General features: G+C 41.0%; 1 protein-coding gene across 12 annotated transcripts in view; it reads right to left on the reverse strand.

The window, feature by feature from the left end:
• Nucleotides 1-19,361, reverse strand: part of PTPRD (protein tyrosine phosphatase receptor type D) — a 1,247,124-nt gene that overhangs the window by 202,151 nt on the left and 1,025,612 nt on the right. For all 12 annotated transcript variants that reach the window (XM_033918844.1, XM_033918800.1, XM_033918751.1 and 9 more), the window contains one exon: nucleotides 14,376-14,551. In XM_033918844.1, coding sequence (XP_033774735.1) covers nucleotides 14,376-14,551 — 176 coding nt within the window. The remainder of the gene's footprint in view (nucleotides 1-14,375; nucleotides 14,552-19,361) is intronic.

The raw sequence follows: 19,361 nt of genomic DNA on the forward strand, positions 1-19,361 counted from the left end.
GTCGGTGTTGCCCCCCACAATGCCACCCCCCCCGCTCCATCTGCACCACACTTGTGCCCTCCCTTCCCACCCCATACCTCTTAAAATCTTTGCCAGCAGCTTCTCCAGCCTTCGTTACTTCCTGGCCCTGCAACCTGGAAGTGATTTCAGAGGGAGCCAGGCCAGCACTAACAGCAGGCTAGAAGTAGTTGCTCAGGCTGGTGAAGATTTTAAATAGGTACAGGGGGAGGGGGAGGGGGCGGGGAATGAGGGCAGGAGCATGACATGGGGGGAGCACAGAGGTGCTAGTGCCCCCACCAAGATGGTACCCAGGATGATCCCCCCCCCCCCGCCCCTACTAAGCCACTGACCAGGTGTAAAGAACATTGATTCTTTTCTACCTGTGCACCTTGTAAGTTCATATAAACAATCTGTTCTAAGCTGGCAGAGAAGGAAGTGACCTAATGTGCAGTGGTTCACTTCCTCCTTCTGCCGTGCAATCTCTTCAGGAGAGGGAGACACAGCTCCAGTAGTACAATGAAGGGTGGGGGGCAGACAAAAGTGAGTGTGTCACAGGGGAGGTTGAAGCTTGAAGAGGGAAATGGAAGGAAATTTCAGGTCTTAGGATGGTGAAATTCTGTGCAAAAACATTACAAATAAACTGCACACAATTTTGCAGAATTTTCAAAAATTTTGCATAGAATTCTCCCAAGACTTATAAATGTGCTCTGTTATAGCAACAGCACAAGGACACAAACAATTCTAGAAGTTGCACCATTAGAACAGTCATCATTATTGAAACTGCATCACTACCACTCTGAAATTAAAGTCATGAGCTGCAAGGCCAGTTAATCATGGAAGAATTAAGTAAGCATGCTACGCTGCCTTGCATACTCAGCAAAGCCAGTACAGTTGATTGTTAATACAGTACAATAATATATGAAATAACTTCACAGTGAGGATATTAGAACAGAAGAAAGCATGTGATAAACATAGAAGAAGAAGAGGTGGAACAGGTACTGGAGCCTAGCTTGGCTCACTCTTGACTTATGATCTGTTACCAAAGCAAGCCAGATTTAGTAAGGCTTGAACCTTCTTAGGATTACCTGACTCTGTGCCCTCTGCCATTAAGGGCTCCTTTTACTAAGGTGCGCTAGCGGTTTTAGCGCACGCTACAATGCCGCACGCACTAAACGCTAACGCCTCCATAGAGCTTGCGTTAGTATTTTTCGTTAGCGCACCTTAGTAAAAGGAGACCTAAATGTAGGAAAACCACCATAATTTCTGTGAGGAAACAGCTCCTTCTTTTTCTGAATTTAACACCTTCCAATCTCACACCAAACACTCTCAAAACTTTGTTTCCACTGAAAAATGTTTTCCCATTTGTATGACTTATAAGTAACATAAATATTTCCACAATGTTCTCCCTATATATGTTTACGTTCTTAAGTATCAAGTCACATATCTTATGATGCGCATGTCTATGCATTAATTTCACACATGAAAGAATTAATGAGCAGCCTTAATATTTTAACGTGTTAAATGTTTTTGTTTTGCTGTTAGGGCACGTGATGTGCAAAAACTTAACACACATGAATTAAAGACCCCCCAAAGTGTTTTGTGGTTGCCATGTTGCTTTTTTGGTTTTCTTTGTGCATCTTAGCACTCCTTTTGTTGTACCTGAATAATGGATGTGGAACAGAAAGTGTGTGGGGGGTGGGGGAAGTAGGAAACGGTCTGCGATACTGTCTCGTACTTGAAGCAGGAATTAGAATTAATCTCTATTTTGTGACAGGTTTGTCAAGGTGTAATGTGACTTAATGCAACAGTGGGTCATTCTTCAGTACAGAGCTAATGCTGTCCATTTTACACAATTTTGCTGTGATTGGTCACAGAATGCTGCCCAATGTATCATGTTAAATCGTCAGTTTCTAGCTCTCACTAACGGAGGGACAAAGGCAGCATCAGCAAATTCTGCCATTTAAAATATATACGCTTGCTACACACATTTATTCTTTTAACAGTTTGCATTGCATGATGACTTATGCAAAGAAATTTAATTTGTCAAAAATTATCTATTTCAAAGGTTAATGTTCTATTGAAGTTCATCTTTTCACTTGTTGGAAGTCATTTAATTTTGCTAATGTCAGAGCTGATTGCTTTAAAGAGCAGACTAAGGGGCTCTTCTTCTACTTAAGCACAGTAAGCAGTTACCACGTGAATTAGTACATGCTGTTACTAGTTATCATGCTGGCATGACAATGCGTGCAATAATTCATGTGCTAAGTACATATCATGCTATAGGCCAGGGAATGGGCATGGTAATTTATCACACACTTTCACCTCTGCAGATAGTATAAATGCATAAATAGGGAGAGGTTAAGTGTATCCATATTGTCTTTGCTGTTAAGGCATGGGAAAGGCTTTCCTTTATTTATTCATTCATTCATCCATCCAATTTTCTATACAGTTCTCCCAAGGGAACTCAGAACAGTTTACACTTCCCCCTCCGTATTCGCGGGGGTTTGGGGGCAGAGCTGGCCCGCGAATATTAAAAAACCGCGAATAATATTCGGGCCAGTTCTGCCTCTAACCCCCGCTTACCCCAGCTATTTTAAGCCCTGAAAGGCCCCCCCCTCTGATGTCAGAGAAGGGGCGGGACTGCGGCAGAGGAAGCAGCGCAGGGCTCAGAGAAGGGGCGGGACCGCCGGCAGAGGAAGCAGCAGGGCTCACTGGCATCGCGAACCCACGGTAGGCTGCTTCTCCACCGCAAATGGTGCGGGGGGCTGGGGGATGAATCGGACATCGGGGGCGCGGTGCGAACGGTCCTTCAGGGTGGGGGGGCCAGCGGTCCTTCGGGGTGGGCATCAGGCTTTCAGGGATGGGGGATGAATTGGGAGGAGGGGGGGGAACCAGCAATGTAAAAAAAAAAAAAAATTGTAAAACGCGCTCACGCATATAACGCGCATGGTTATGCTCGGTTTGTAAAATCGTGTATAACGCACGCGTTATATGTGTGAAAATACGGTATATGTTAGAGCAATGGAAGATTGCTTTCCACTAAAAAAACAACAACATAAGGGTCCTTTTACTAAGGTGTTCTAACAGATTTAGCACATGTTAAATGCTGTGCTGCCTATTGTATACCTATGGGCTGCATGGTACTTAATGTACACTAATTCATTAGCTTTAAGAAAAGGACCCCATGTTTTTAGTAATGCTCATCCTGAAGACAAACTATGGAAAGGGATTGAGGATTGTATACCGCCTTTTTGTAGTTATACAACCACGCTCAAAGCAGTTTACTTACAGGTACTTTAAGCATTTTCCCTATCTGTCCTCATGGGCTCACTATCTATTTAATGCACCTGGGGTAGTGGAAGATTAAGTGACTTGCCCTGGGTCACAGGGAGCAATGTGGGGTTTGAACCCACAACCTCAGGGTGCTGTACCTCTAACCACTATGGCATACATACATACATACTTTTTTTTTTAGTACTCTCAAAGAAATGACACCCCCTAAAAAAATGTTGACTCCTATGAAGACATGCCCAGTGCTGGCTAGATTTGTTCATTCAGGAGGCTTGTGAAATGGAGTTTGTAGATCAATGCCATTGTAATTTAAGAGTAAATGTTAATCAATGCAAACACAGTGTTAAAACCATCAAAACAAACTGTGGATTTAAAGTTTGAATTCTCAGAGATTTTAGGCTTTATTAAATCCATGCTTGATTAAGCAGAAAGGCAGGTTTCACAGTTCATTAGCTGGGGTCTTATTTCATAGTACAAATATTTGTGTATGTCTAAAATACAATATTTTATAGGGCATGACTTCCAGGCAGCCATAATGCATTTCTGCTAGGTTTATGAAAAAGTAGTTCATGAGGGAGACTTTCTCTGAAATGGTTATTTGAATGAAAACCTTGAAAACAAAAGAAAGAAAAACATGCTTCATAGACTTCCATATCATGTTTAGCAAAAAAACAAACAGTACTGACTATTTGGCCTTAGGGTTAAACCAGGTCACTGGGATATCAGACAGATAAAGTAAATACTTAGCAAGTATCTGCACCTTTGCAAGATTCCTTTGAAGAACAGCAATCTTAACTGTCTCTTCACATTTCATAACAGAAGAAAACATGCCTACATGGATCTGCAGTAAAGCACTGGGGGTGGGGGGTGATTTTAGAAGAGTGAGGCAACATTTAAGTGAAGCGGCAGTGCTTTGGACCACACCTCCTCTTCAGTCCCGAAATATGTCTTATTTATACCAGTCTCTTGCAGCGCACGCTCACTGGATTTTGCTGTACAGCACAAGTGCACCAACTACTACCTATCACTATCTGTTTTTCAGTTGTACCTGCCATTGTTTGTAGCCTAGTTTTCAAGTTTTTTATTTTTTATTGTTTACCTGTTTCATTTTCTTTTTAGGTTCTAGCCTTGCTCTGATTTGCTGCCGCAAAGTGGCGGTGCTTTGGACCACACCTCCTCTTCAGTCCTGATATATGTCTTATTTATACCAGTCTCCTGCCGTACACGCTGTAAAGGCGCACGCCTTTGGCACGTACTGAAGGAGCAAGTAATGCTCCTTAGTGCGCTCCTTCATGCGCACACAGAGTGCACAAAAATATGAAATCTCTGACTCAGCTAACTAACGTGTCTATTCTGTTAATTTTAATATTCTCTATATTAATTAGTTTCACAGTTTGTCAGCCTGATAATAGCTTCATTATGGACTGGACTCCAGTATACATTCCAGTTCACTGGGTACACAGACCAGCCAACACCCACAGGTTTGTTCCTGCATCTTCTTCTCAACACCACATCATTCAATTACCAACAACTGGAAAAACTGGAAAATACCATGTATCACGTCACCTTAATATTGGCTTCATCAATGCAAGATCCATAAAAAGTAAGTATCACATAATTAAAGACAATATCATTCAAAATTTGCTAGATATTTTTAGACGGAGATGAGGCCTATATTGGCTATGCTTGCCACTCTGGTTTTACTTTTCAATATAACCATCGGCCTGGAAAAAAAGGGTGGGGTATTGCAGTAATCTATAAACACTCAATCATCCAAGAATCAGGAAAATCACCATCCCGAACTACGATTGAATATCTGCAATTTAAAAAATATGCCAAATCTGATCTTAAAATTCTACTTCTATATGTCTAATCACCAATTAACTGAGATTTGCTTAAGTACCATCAGTCATTATTGTTTGATTTCAGTACATCAACATCAAATCCGCAAATTCTCCACAATTTCAACGTTCATTTCAATGAACAAGACAACTTATTCACTTCAGATCTACTTAATTTCTTTTCGGACTTAAACCTAGCTCCTAGATATCTCAACCTACTCATAATGCTGGTCACACCTTAGACATGGTCCTCATCTCAAAACCTCTCAACCCTGACTTCTCTTTCTGAAAAATAAGCCCCGTTCCTTGGTCTGATCACAGCCTAATTACCTTACAATACGTTCATAAACAAACCACACACCCATGTCAGGCCAAAACAACATCATTTCGCGATTATAGCAAATTAGACGCCTCCACTATCAACTCATAAATTGGCCTAAAAATTGAAGATCTTAATAATTTGTCTGTTGAAGATCAAGCAGTAACATGGGATAGTTTATGCAAGAGTCTTATAGATGAGCTAATACCTACCACTACTAGAATAATTTCAGCTAGAAAGCAAAAAAATCCTTGATATACGGCAGAATTGTCCTTCATTAAAAAAGAACTATGTTCATTGGAAAGAAAATGGTGTTGGAATAAAATAACCATTAAGAACATAAGAATATAAGAACTGCCATCTCCGGATCAGACCTTAGGTCCATCAAGTCTGGTGATCCACTCACGCGGAGGCCCAGCCAGTTGTTACTGGCAAAAAAAAAAAAAGGTTAGTCACCCGTATCCTTCTATGCATCTTTCGAGGAGATGTACATCTAACTTGCCCTTAAAACCAAGAACTGTTGGTTCTGCAGCAACCTCTACCGGGAGAGCGTTCCAGGTGTCCACCACTCGCTGCGTGAAGCAGAACTTCCTGGCGTTTGTCCTGGGCTTGTCCCCCCTCAGCTTCAGTCCATGACCTCTTGTCCTGGTCACATTTGACATCGTAAATAACTTTTTATCCTGCTCTATCTTGTCGATTCCTTTTATTATCTTACAAGTCTCAATCAGATCCCCTCGCAGTCTCCTTTTCTCAAGGGAGAATAGTCCCAGTTTTTTAAGTCGTTCTTTGGAGTTCAAGTTTTTCAAACCTTTAACTAGCTTCGTTGCTCGGCTCTGCACCCTCTCGAGCAGTTTTATATCCTTCTTTAGGTAGGGAGACCAGTGTTGGACACAGTATTCCAAGTGTGGTCTGACCATTGCTCTATACAGCGGCATTATGACCCTCTCTGATCTACTAGTGATTCCCTTCTTCATCATGCCCAACATTCTATTTGCTTTCTTTGCCGCTGCCGCACATTGTGCCTATGGTTTCAGGGTCTTATCTATCAGTACCCCCAGGTCCTTTTCTTGTTCGCTCTTACCCAGAGTTGCACCTGACAGTCTATACTCGTGCTCCTTGTTCTTTCTGCGCAAATGCATTACCTTGCATTTTTCCACATTAAACTTCATCTGCCATTTCTCTAACTGGCTCAAATCTCTCTATAGTTCTTCGCTATCCTTTTGTGATCCGATTGCCCGACATAACTTTGTGTCGTCTGCAAACTTGATGACCTCACTGGACATTCTGTCTTCTAGGTCGTTGATGAAAATATTAAATAAGATGGGCCCAAGAACCAAGCCCTGGGGCACACCGCTAGTCACTTTCTTCCAGTCTGAGAACTTCCCATTTAAGCCCACCCTCTGCATTCTGTTTTCCAGCCATTTGCTTTTCCACCTTAGTATGTCTCCTTCTATTCCGTGGCTTTGTAATTTCCTGAGAAGTCTTTCGTGTGGGACTTTGTCAAATGCTTTCTGGAAATCCAAGTATATTATGTCCACTGGTTCCCTGTTATCAATCTGTTTGTTTACTGTTTCAAAGAATTGTAGTAAATTTGTCAAGCATGACTTCCCTTTCCTGATGCCGTTTTGACTGGCTCTCATCAGGTCGTGTGTATCTAAGTGCCGGACTATGCTATCTTTAATCAGTGGTTCAACCATCTTTCCAGGGACAGATGTAAGACTCACTGGTCTGTAGTTGCCCGGTTCTCCTCTGGATCCTTTTTTGAAAATTGGGTTGACGTTTGCTATTTTCCAGTCGTCCGGTATCTGTCCAGTTCTAATTGGCAGGTTGGCAAGGTTTTGCAGTAGTTCTCCGATTTCTACCTTCAGTTCCTTTAATACTCTCGGATGAATTCCATCCGGTCCAGGGGATTTGTCACTTTTAAGTTTGTCGATCTGGTGGTAAATCTGGTCCAAATCCACTTCTACTGTGGTGAGGCTGTCCTCTATTTCTCCCTTATCAAAATATCAAAATCAGGTAAAGTACTACATAAATAAAATTAACGAAGCAAAGAAAAAATATTACACTAACCATATACAGAAAGCAAATAATTTCTCAATGCTATTCTCAATACTAAAATCTCTAACAACTTACAAACTGCTTAATGTCTTGGGGGCTAACAGTGCACGCACTGCGCAGGATTTGGCAAACTATTTCGCAGAGAAAATAGAGAAGATCAGAAGCCAATTCAAAGAGAATTTTAACATGGACAATGATCCTATAGATCTCTCTCTCCACATCAAAATGTGCTCAATTTACCTTACCATCACTAAATAACATTCAACGATTGTTTCAAACAATGAATACAAAAAGTATGGATGCAGATTTTCTTCTACCATTTATATTGAAAATGTTCTTTAGCAGTTTTGGAAAATATATTCACAAAATCATTACATCCAGTTTGGATGAAGGGACCCTTCCTAAAACATGGAAACACTCAACCATTCACCCAATTCCTAAGGATCCAAAATCAAATCTTAATGACTGCACTATTTTCGTCCTATAGTGAAAATTCCTTTTTTAGCAAAAATGACAGAGAAATTAGTTTTCAATCAGGTATTAGAATTTATTGAGAAAACTGGAGCTCTACATCCAAACCAAACAGGTTTCCGACAATATCATTCGACTGAACATTCCATGATAGGTTGACATCTTCTATTCATTATTTTGTGGATTACCATCAATCTGTTCTTCTCATATCCTTGGATCTATCATCAGCTTTTGACACAATAGATCACCACCTTCTATTGAACAGATTCAGATCTTTAGGAATACGTGAACAAGTTTTCCAATGGTTTCAATCATACTTTTCCAATTGTCAAGGGTGATTTTTAATAGCTCATCTTCTAACGCAGTCTCAACAAACTACGGTATTCCACAGGGCTCAATATTATCCCCTTTACTGTTTAATATATTTATGGCCCCTCTATTAATTCTCAGCCAATTGATAGGATTCAAACCATTTGCTTATGCGAATGACGTTCAACTTTTGTACCTTTTAGACCCAAACTCTATGGATGAAATATCTTCTGTCAACAAGAAACTATCCAAAATTTTTGTTAAATGATAAACTAGCTCTTAATGCAGCCAAAACAAAAGTGCTATTATTCCCATGGAAGGAAGGGCAAAAACTCAGATCCCAGATAAGTATTGATAAAATACCATTACAAGAGGTCACAAAGATTAAAATATTATGGGTTGTTCTGGATCAGAAACTTTTAATTATCATGAACAGATTGGCGCAGTGATTAGAAGTTGCTTCCACAAGTTACAGATGATACGATCACTAGCCCCATTCCTCGACACAACTTCCTTGAATATTTTAATACATTCGCTAGTCATTTCAAAATTAGATTACAAATAATACAAAATACCACAATAAAAATAATTACTTAGAGGAAAAAATTTGATTATGTTATTCCACTCTTATAGAAAGCTCATTGGTTACCTATAATTCACAGAATCTCTTATAGATTAGCATTACTGACTCATAAAATACTGATAAAGCTTCCGCATTTTTAGAAAGATACTTGATTCCATATACTCCTAACAGATCTCTAAGATCTGAGGATTAAAAACCTTCTTTCAGTCCCTTCTCTAAGATTAATCAACAATCAGAGTAATACTTTCTTCTCTTTCATGGCTACGCAAATATGGAATTCACTGCCAAACTATATTAGGGAAGGAAAAATACTTAGTAGGTTCAAAGGACTATTAAAAAGCTGGCTTTAAAAGGACACATTTGAATCTTAAAATTCAGCTTTACTCGGAAATCCAATTCTATTCGGATTTATATATTATAGTCAGTTCTCGTTTATATATATCTGTTTTGAGCATTAACTTTTAACATTCAACTTTCTTCCATTTTTCTGCTTTCTTCTCAAAATCTACTTTTCCATGCCTTCTCTTCCCATCTATCCATGTGTACCATCTCCTCCCTCTGTCTCCCCTTCCCCTCCATCCCTATTTACCATCTCATCCCTCTCCCAAAGTCAGACATCTCTGTCTTCCCCTTTCCCCCCTCATATGGTCTGGCGTCTTTCTCCTCTCCTTCCCATAGCCTGGAATCCCTCTCTTCCCCCCTCTCCCATGGTCTGACATCTCTCTCTCCTTCCCTCCCTCTTCCAGAAGTCTAACATCTCTCTCTTCTCCTTTCTGCAGTCTGGAATCTCTCTCTCTCTCTCCTTCCCATTCCAGTGGTCTGACATCTCTCCCTTCTTTGGGTCATCTCTTCTCCCTCCCAGTGTAACATTTCTTTTTCCCTCCTCTCCACCACTATTATGTCCAACAATTCTCCCTCTTTCTTCCTTTCCCCATATACATCATCTCTCTTTCCCTTTACCTCTCACGCCACACACCTATGTCCAACAATTCTCCATTCCTTTTCCCTCCCCCACCATCAGCATTTATTTTGCTCCTTTCTCACTACTCTACTTGTGCAGCATCTCTCTTTTCCTTCTTTCCTAACCCCCCCAACCCTCTCCCAGTACGTGCAGTATCTGTCTTTCCAAATCCCTCTGAGCATCTGTCCTTCCTGCCTTCCCAACGCCTTACCCCCTGCACCAAGCCTCTCCCTGCCAGGCTCTGCATCCAGCCCCCTCCCTCCCTTGTCAGGCCCTGCACCCAGCGCCCCCTCCCTCCCTGCCAGGTACTGCACCCAGTCCCCTTCCCTCCCCTGTCAGGCTCTTCATCCAGCCCCCTTCCTTCCCTCCCTCCCCTGTCAAGCTCTTCACCCAGCCCCCTTCCTTCCTTCCCTCCCTCCCCTGTTAGACTCTGCACCCAGCCCCCTGTCAGGCTCTTCACCCAGTCCCCTTCCTTCCTTCCCTCCTAACCCCTATCAGGCTTTTGACCCAGCATCCTTCCTTCCTTCCCTCCCAACCCCTGTCAGGCTCTTCACTCAGCCTCCTTCCTTCCCAGGCTCTGCAGTTTACTCTGCCCCATCTTCCTACCTCCGACCGGGTTAGCAGTGGGCAGGAACGCGGAAAGCTCGCTCCTGCCCATTGCTCTCCTGGACCACCAGGGATCAAATTTTTGGAGAGGCCACAGCCCCTGTGCAACCCCCCCTCCCATTTCAACGCCTATAGTATGGGGCTCATAATCAAAATGGAAATACGTCTAAAATCCTGTCTAAATTGGCACTTGGACGATTAATAAGACAAGTTGTCCAAGTATCAATAACCGAAACGGGTTTTAGATGTATTTAAAAACAGCTTAGGCCTCTTCAGTGCTGCTGTACACCCAGGCTGAAAGGGGCATTTTAGGAGGAGTGATCAGGGTGGGATCTGGGCAGGACATGGGCTGACCTAGACTTAGTCATAATGCAAGTATAACCGAAAGTGCAATGAGGCTGCTTGGACGGAACTTGTATGTTATGACTTAGGCGATGTAAAAGCAGGTCTAAGTGCCCAGAATGTATCCAAAGTGACCAGATAACCACTACAGACACAAAGTACAGACCCCCACACACTCCCCAGTGATCACTGAATACCCCCCACAACACCATAAAAATCAGAATAAAAACATACATAGCTGTCTCCAGAACATCAGCACCTAGCATAGGAAAGCCTAGTAGAGCAGCACAGAAGTGGTTAAGTAGTCTGGTGCTATTGGGGTTGTAGACAGGTGGGTCTAGTAGGTTTGGGGGGGGCTCACCAATACCTATAAGGGAGTTCTGATGAGATGTTTATATGGCACCCTTTTTGTGACGTTTGCAGCAGTGCACAGTAAGGTGCCCCACTACTGTGTTGCCATGTCTGGGTGTCCAGACTGTCAATTTTCTGGCCCCTCCCATGTCCAAAATGTCTTGTTCTAGGCATTTTTGACTTGTACGAATTTTTGGACAAGAATGGGGTATAAAGATAGATGACTTAGCGGTGTGGACGATCAAATGGCTAGACATATAATTAGACAATTTTCAAAAAAAATATTTTGGACGTATTTTTCGGGAATGGACCTTAGACATTGCCGACTTTGGGAAACTAGCGATTTAGGTCCAAAACAGACTTAGACGTATCTTTTGATTATGCCCCTCTATATGTCCATTTGCACTGTAAATCAACATTTTACAAGTTTCAAGTTTATTAAAAAATTTGATTCAATCGCAATATCATATTTCAAAGCGATTTATAAATTAAAAATAACAAAACTCAATACACACTTGACTCACAGTACAAGATGAACATAGGATAGGCAGGTTGAACTACAATGAAAAAGAGAAACATGGAGGGATAAAACATTAGGGGTGGAAATTGTTACCCATTAAGTTTTGTGGTTTGTTTGTTTTTTTAATAAGTGGCCTCAGATGAAAACTATATTATATCCGAATAGAATTTATATTATAGTCAGTTCTCCTTTATATATTCATAGATTTTTACCATTTAAATATTGTCCCTGTGTTTGGTCAAGACAGATATATGGCAAAAAATGAAGGAGAGAAAAACAGCAAATGGATAAGGTGACCCTGGATACACAGTTAAGAGCACAGACAGAAGGAAGTGCAGCCAGAGACTAGGAAAGATGGTTTGAAAACCAAAATCACCAGGCAACAAAGGTAGAGAAAATGATTTTATTTTCAATTTAGTGATTGAATTGTGTCACTTTTGAGAAATTGCATCTGCTGTCTATATTTTGCACTGTTTAGGAAGAAATGCATTTGTTTCTATTTCTCTAGGGAATATACTGCATGCAGAGTCTTGCATCTTAGGGTTTTGTTTGTATATGTTAGTACTTTTAGTTTGTGATCCTGAATTTACATAGTGGTTATCTGTGTTCTGCATGTGTGACCAAAGCCAGATGTTCTGGTAGGAATGAATGTTGAGAAGCATACAGTGTGCTTCGCATAGTTTAATTTTGTGGTTAACCATTATATATTGTTAATAAGATTATATTGTGTGTATGTATGAAAAATGAATGGAAAAAATGGTTACAATTACAGTAGTATTATTATGGGGGCGGGGTCTGGGGCATAGCTTGCGGGCTCCCATACAAAAAAGTGTTCTGCTGCCTATGCTCATAATGTATACTTAACTAGTGACTTTAGAAAAGCCAATATGTGTATATATTCATGGCACTTGGGGAAACTCAAGGCAATATGTCGCCTGAGGAAAGATATGAGATGGTTCTGCTGCAAGGCTTCCAAAAGGGAAAGACTCCTTAGAGATCTGGTCAGAAAGTGGGGCTGGGGTTTCTCTCACTCAGAACACTATTGAATTATACTGGCCGGAAATATAAGAAAAAGGGAGAATTCTGGAATTCCTGGTCAGACAATAGCAATTAAATAATGTAGCCAGGAATCTAAAATTGAAAACACTGACCCCTGATGCCAGGGCCAGTTTTAGACATGCTGGAGCCCAGGGCATAAATTAAAGAGGGAGCCCCTCTCTCAATTTCCCTACCCAGCATTACTACCATATATGTATAAAATAATTTGAAATGACTTCTTCACATATATGTGACACCCGGGGCCCATTATTTTTTTGAACCCCCCCCCCATATCTATATGAAAAACATGATTTTTAGTAACAATCTACATGTCACACAAGAGTGTACCTAGGTAAAGGCAGCATCTTACATACTGCAGTGAACATTACAACATCAATACACACATTGTAAAACTACCTGGGAGATTTAGGTTTCAGAAAATTGCTCATATTGAGCAGTGCTCCACTGGAGGTCATCCCTTTAATCCCTTAGTGGTCAATGCCTCCCCATGTCTAGTTAAATCCTTGATTCCCTTTCCCTCTCTCTAATATTCCACTCTTACTTTTCTTTCCTATTCACACCCCTTGAATTTAGCATCTATCCTTGCTTCCCGTCCAACTTCCCCTCCCCCTGGTATTGCATCCTTCTTTGCTCCCTTCCCCTGCTTCAACATCATTACTCCCCCGAGCATCTTTACTCACTTCCCTTTCTTGGGCTGCTATACTGCATATAAAAGTGAAAAGCAGTGCAGGATCTCTAAGTCCTTGCGCACACTCATACTCAGTCAGCCCTACTTGTTCCATATGAGACTTGCTGTTTTGGAGAGAGCAGGACTGATGGACATTTTGCAGGCACGGATGATCAAGGGCTCCCATGTTGCCTTTTATTTTTTACTGCCATACTGCTATTCTTTGTAGCATTTAGGAGCTTTTCTAGGTCATCCCCTTGTCTGTAGCAATAGGATTGTCACTCCTTCCCATCTGGGCAGTCTAGAGAAGGGCAAAACTAGCCTCTTCCTGTCCAGAAACAAAGTGAGGTGGCCGCTGTAGAAGTATTTCTGGATCACTACTGCTATTCCAAAAATCTGTCATCTGAGGTGGCCACCTCACTCTTCCTAATGACAGAGCCTTCACTGCATGGTACGCACATATTTGGAGAGAGTGTGTGAGTATATTGTGGGTATAGTTTGGACAGACTTTAAAATCATGGGGTAAATATTCAGAACAATTTAACCAGGTCTCCTGCCTAATTGTGGTGAGCAGAACATCCTCAGATTCTCAGCAGTACATAACACCACAGTGGATTGAAAGGTACTGATTTTGGTTGGCAGTAAATGACCCAGATATATAATGCTGCACCTAATATAGGAACCAGCATTAAATTTTCAATCTGGTTGGCTGCAGGAAGTTATCCAGATGTCAGCCCATAGTCATACTGGTGCCCAGTTACAATTAACAGCAAAAAAAAGGTTTTTCTTAACTTTATCTGGGTGCTTACCCAGTTAACAGGCTGAATATCCCTGCTAACTGGATTTACTCAGATAGCCATTGATGGCAAAATCTGATTTAAGCTTATCAAAGTAAGACCTTAGGGGAAAAAGCCTGGGCATATATGATTTGTAAATTAAACTGAAACTTCTAGAGAACGAGAATTTGTATCTACAGAACAATAATGTTTGTATTTACCCTGGACCTTTCTTCCAGTTTAGTCATCATTACGACAGTTGCACCACGCTGCTCCCACATCATTCTCCAGAAATCCCCAAAAGTTTCTGGAAGAGGCCCTTGTGTTGCAATGTAGGCATTCTGTTTCCTATATCCATCAATGTAGTTCGAATTGACATAATCACTGCCTGGCACACCTGCAAAGGCAAAAATATATTTTAAAAAAAGCAAGCAATTCAGTCTGATAACAGGACAGGTATTCATAACTTGCCTTCAGACAAAAAAACCTTTCGGGTTTTAAGCTCACAAGAACTTGGAAACTCAACAGAATTGGGAGATATCTAAGGAACACTATCATGCAGGAAGTGTTGCTGGTGGACAGCTAAAGACAACACTTTCCATTGAATAAAAATATTTTGACTAAAAATGCAACTTTCTATACGAATCTCTTACTAAACACAGATGAACCTAAGTAAAATAACAGCAATATATAACAGCAAAAACCAATAACAATAACAACAATATAACACGTGGAGCGTAATTCTGTAATGGGCTGCTTAAATTTTAGAGGCCAAGTAGGTGCCTACTTTCCTTTAAAGAATACAAGCATAGAAGGGCAAATATATGTCTACATTATAGGTGCAACTAGTTATAACAGCCACAGGCTGCTAAAAATCAAGGGCAAATGGTAGTATTCTAAAACTTAGGCATGCAACTATGTACCCCACACATCTGTACATCCACCTACAAACTATACATCATCTCATTTAGGCACCATTTTATTGAACATTGTGTAGTCAGAATACTGGCTCTTGTACATATATGCGCATACATATGCATGTATTTGCTGGTATTCTATTCAGTCTTTAGTATTCAACCATTCATGGAAGACAAAAAAACAAAAACAACAAAAGAAAACTAAATTATACTAAAGAACTAGTTGGCATCATTACATTTAGAGGATGGTATCCTTCCTATCTCATCACAGACCAACCTCAGCACCTATCCCCTACTTCCCTACTCCATACATGTGTATTCCCAACCAATCACTTCTTCCTCTAGCTCTCTCTTTGCCTCTCATTGGTCTAGTCATAACTCTCATTGGAACTTTGGGTCAATGGTGCCTTTATAGGCGCTTGCTCCACCGCTAACCTGTTTGGTCCATCTATCATCAGGTGCAGGACCACAGCAGCAAGATGTGAACAGTAAAACCCAAGTTTCTGACAGACAGACACAACTTTTTGAGGCCAAATTTATTATACATAAGGCCAATTGAAAAGCACTTTTCCAAAACTCACTCAGTTCATTCATTGTCAGTTCTGAGTTGTGAAATTAATTTCATTCATCGAGGCATGATTCATTTAATGTAGCCTATTCCCGTGCCAAAACTCACTAATTCTGTAGTATTTTAATGACTGTGTGCTAAATACTCTGTGCAAAACTCACTCGGTCAAAACTGCTGTTGATGGACTGAGTTTTGGAAAAGTGCTCTTCAATTTTTCAGCAGTTATCAGCCACAAGATTAATTTAAATGCCAGCATTAGTATTTAAATTAATATTTTTATTCAGCCCCACCAAATGCAGTGACTTCTGCTTCAGCTATATATTTGTCTTCTATAGCTTATCTGTAAACCAACAGAAATTTGCTGCTATCCAAATAATTTTGCAGAACCATCCTCATTCCACCCTTTCTTTGCCCTCTACTATAGCCCTCATGCTATAAGCCCTATTTGGATATGATATATGCTTAAACATAAAAAGTTTATCTTGCATATATGTCTAAGTCCTCATTTTGTAAAGCTGGGATATGTATGTATCAAACTTAAGTGTGCAAATAGCAAGGGGACATGGTCTGGGCAAGTCTTGGCAGGTCAAGGGTGTGGAAAATTAATATTTATTTATTTATTTATTCATTCAATTTTCTATACCATTCTCTCAGGGGAGCTCAGAATAGTTTACATGAATTTATTCAGGTACTCAAACATTTTTCCCTGGTGGGCATTTGAAAAGGGGAGTAAATAGAACTTAAAATCTTAAAAGATTGACATCAGGAATGATACCTGCTATCAAGCAAATTTAGGTTTTGAGAACAGCTGCTATTGAGCAGCATTGCATTGGATGTAATAGGGAAGAGGGGTTCTCCTCACATCCCCCATTGGTGTTTATCCTCCCAAATACCAAACTGGCACAAGAAACTAGTCAGTGTGACAGTGTCAGGATAAGGTTATGTACATAAGAACATAAGAACATAAGAACTGCCATCTTCGGATCAGACCTTCGGTCCATCAAGTCCGGCGATCCGCACACGCGGAGGCCCTGCCAGATGTACACCTGGCATAATTTATAGTCCACCATATCTTTATATGCCTCTCTTAAGGAGATATGCATCTAGTTTGCTCTTGAAGCCTAGGACGGTCGATTCCGCAATAATCTCCTCTGGGAGGGCATTCCAGGTGTCAACCATGTGCTGGCTTTGAACCCGTCAATTTTTATATATTAATTTTTCTATGCACCTGGGCCTCAATTTTATAAACGGGTTACACAAGGACATTAACAATACAGACATTTCACAAAAACTAAGGACATGACTGGTTTTAAGGTAATGGGGTACAATCTAATTGCTGAAATTTCACAAAGACTAAAGCCAAGTGTAACTAATGTGAGGTAAGATTTTAGGAAGGATGTTCAAATCATAATTGAGATGTCCAAGCTGGGACATCACAAGCTCTACTAGCATTCCAGAACAGGATCTGCCAGCATAAAGCTTGCTCTAAAATACATGGAGAAATCGATGATTATGTGTTGTGACATACGAGAGGCGCCCAGGGTGGTAGTGGCCCTCCCCCCCCACCCACTTGTACACAAAAATACGAGGACTAGGGATCATGAGATGAAGCTACTAAGTAGTAGATTTAAAACAAACTGGAGAAAATATTTCTTTACACAACATGCAATTAAACTCTGGAATTCACTGCTGGAGAATGTGGTAAAATCAGTTAGCTTAGCAGAGTTTAAAATGGTTTGGATAATTTCCTAATATAGAAGTCATTAGGCCATTATTGAGATGGTCTGGGGAAATCCACTACCTATTCCTAAAATAAGAAGCATAAAATCTGTTTACTACTTGGGATCTAGCTAGGCCACTGTTGGAAACAAGATACTGGTCTTGATGGACTTTTGGACTGTCCCAGTATGGCAATTCATATGTTCTTATGTTCCCTTCTCCCATACCTCTTTAACTTCCCTGGAGCGAGCAGCATCACCAAGTTGTTGCCTGTGTCTGCTCTCCCTCTGATGTCACCTCCTAGGTGCAGGACCCAGACATGACATCAGAAGGGGAGCCAATGCTGGCGCAAGCAGCAGGTTGGAGTTGCTGCTTCCGTTGGAGAAGAGCTAGAGGTATGTTGGGGGGGGAATGAAGGTGCACACGGCAGGGGGAAGGAGCAGGGAGCAGAGAGGAGGAGGAGTGCCAGTGTCTAGATTGGACTGTCCCCCCGTCCCCCTCTTACTATGTCACTGATTATGTGCCAGCTACGTGCACAAATATCTAATATATTAACAGGTCAACATTAAGCGCAAACATTTATGTACTAGCACATACATGTTTTATGTTATGAAATAGCAACAAAAACATTTATGTTCTATCATAGCGGTCTCAAACTCTTGATATTCATTGCCAGAACCTATGTAGGTACCACCACTGAATATATGCTGAATATGTGCTCTGCACCAGCTTCTGGCTATGGCATAAAGGTCTGCAGGCAGGTGTGATGTTCAACTTACTACCCTGTTAGCTACCTGGGTAGCTGGCTGAACATTGGGTTAGAATCAGAGCTTACTCCTCTCCCTCCACCCACAAAGAGCAGAACCCCCCCCCCCCCCTGATAAGAGCAGTCCCTGCTCCTGAGGAACACCCCTCCAGCCTTCTTAAAATCTTCTTATGCTCTACTGGGAATTGTTGGGACAGAAATGAATCCAAATCACTTCTGCCTTAAAATGGTGGCTTCGACCTCTAGCGATAGTCTCATGGTACTACTGGTAGTAGTGTTGCAAAAACTACCAGACTTCTTTAAGCAGGCTGCTCTTAGGGAAGTCCTGGAGGATTCTGCTCTCTGGGAGAGGACATTGAGAAGCAATCTAGAAGTTATCTGGGCACCGACCAACATTCAATGCCAGTGCCTGGATAGCTAACCAGAAGAGAAAGGACTTCTTTTTATGTGGTCCTACAGTACTTGCCCAATTAGCTCTCTGAGCACCAGCACTGAATATTGTTGTGGGGGTGGTCAGTAGTGAAATTTAGTAGCATTTTAAGTGCTGCTGAATGCAAGCAATTTATCCAGCTTTCCTTTCTGGTTAAATCACTTTGAATATCGACCTCAGTAGCTCTTCTTATCAAAGTCTGCAACTAAGATCCACCTGCTGTGAAATATACAAATTACAAGATTTCTCAACCTACTTGTAGAAATCATAAAGATCTCACTATCTGTATTTTGTTTGCAAGTATCAATTTGTCATACTGCTTATGAATAAATCTTGAATGAAAGCAAACATGCTCTTAATGCATCGACCATTTGAGAGCAATTAATGGGTGCTTAGGGTTAATATAATTAATATTAAATTATATATCAGTCGTTTTAGTAGCTCATCATTTTGAAGCTGTAATTACTGTAAGCAGAAGAAATCCTACCTGGAGGTATTTCACATAAACCATGATACCACCTTAATTTCTTATCAAGAAGCAAAGCAGGTATCATTATTCAATCTGTACATGTCATAGTTGTTATGATGATCGATCAATCACTTACAGAGACTTTTCATGCAAGACATCCCAGAGCATTTTATTAAACAATGAAGAAAAATCAAAGTCAACTCAGAATATCTGCAGCTTTGATTTACACATAGTGCTGATACTAGTTGAACGCAGGCAACTCTCACAGTGTTCCATCCAAGGAAAAGCCACAGCAAAAGACTTGGGCCAGAGGGATATAATCAGGGATTTGCTCAGTG

This window comes from Geotrypetes seraphini, chromosome 1, assembly GCF_902459505.1.
Source record: "Geotrypetes seraphini chromosome 1, aGeoSer1.1, whole genome shotgun sequence".
Classification (NCBI taxonomy): Eukaryota; Metazoa; Chordata; class Amphibia; order Gymnophiona; family Dermophiidae; genus Geotrypetes; species Geotrypetes seraphini.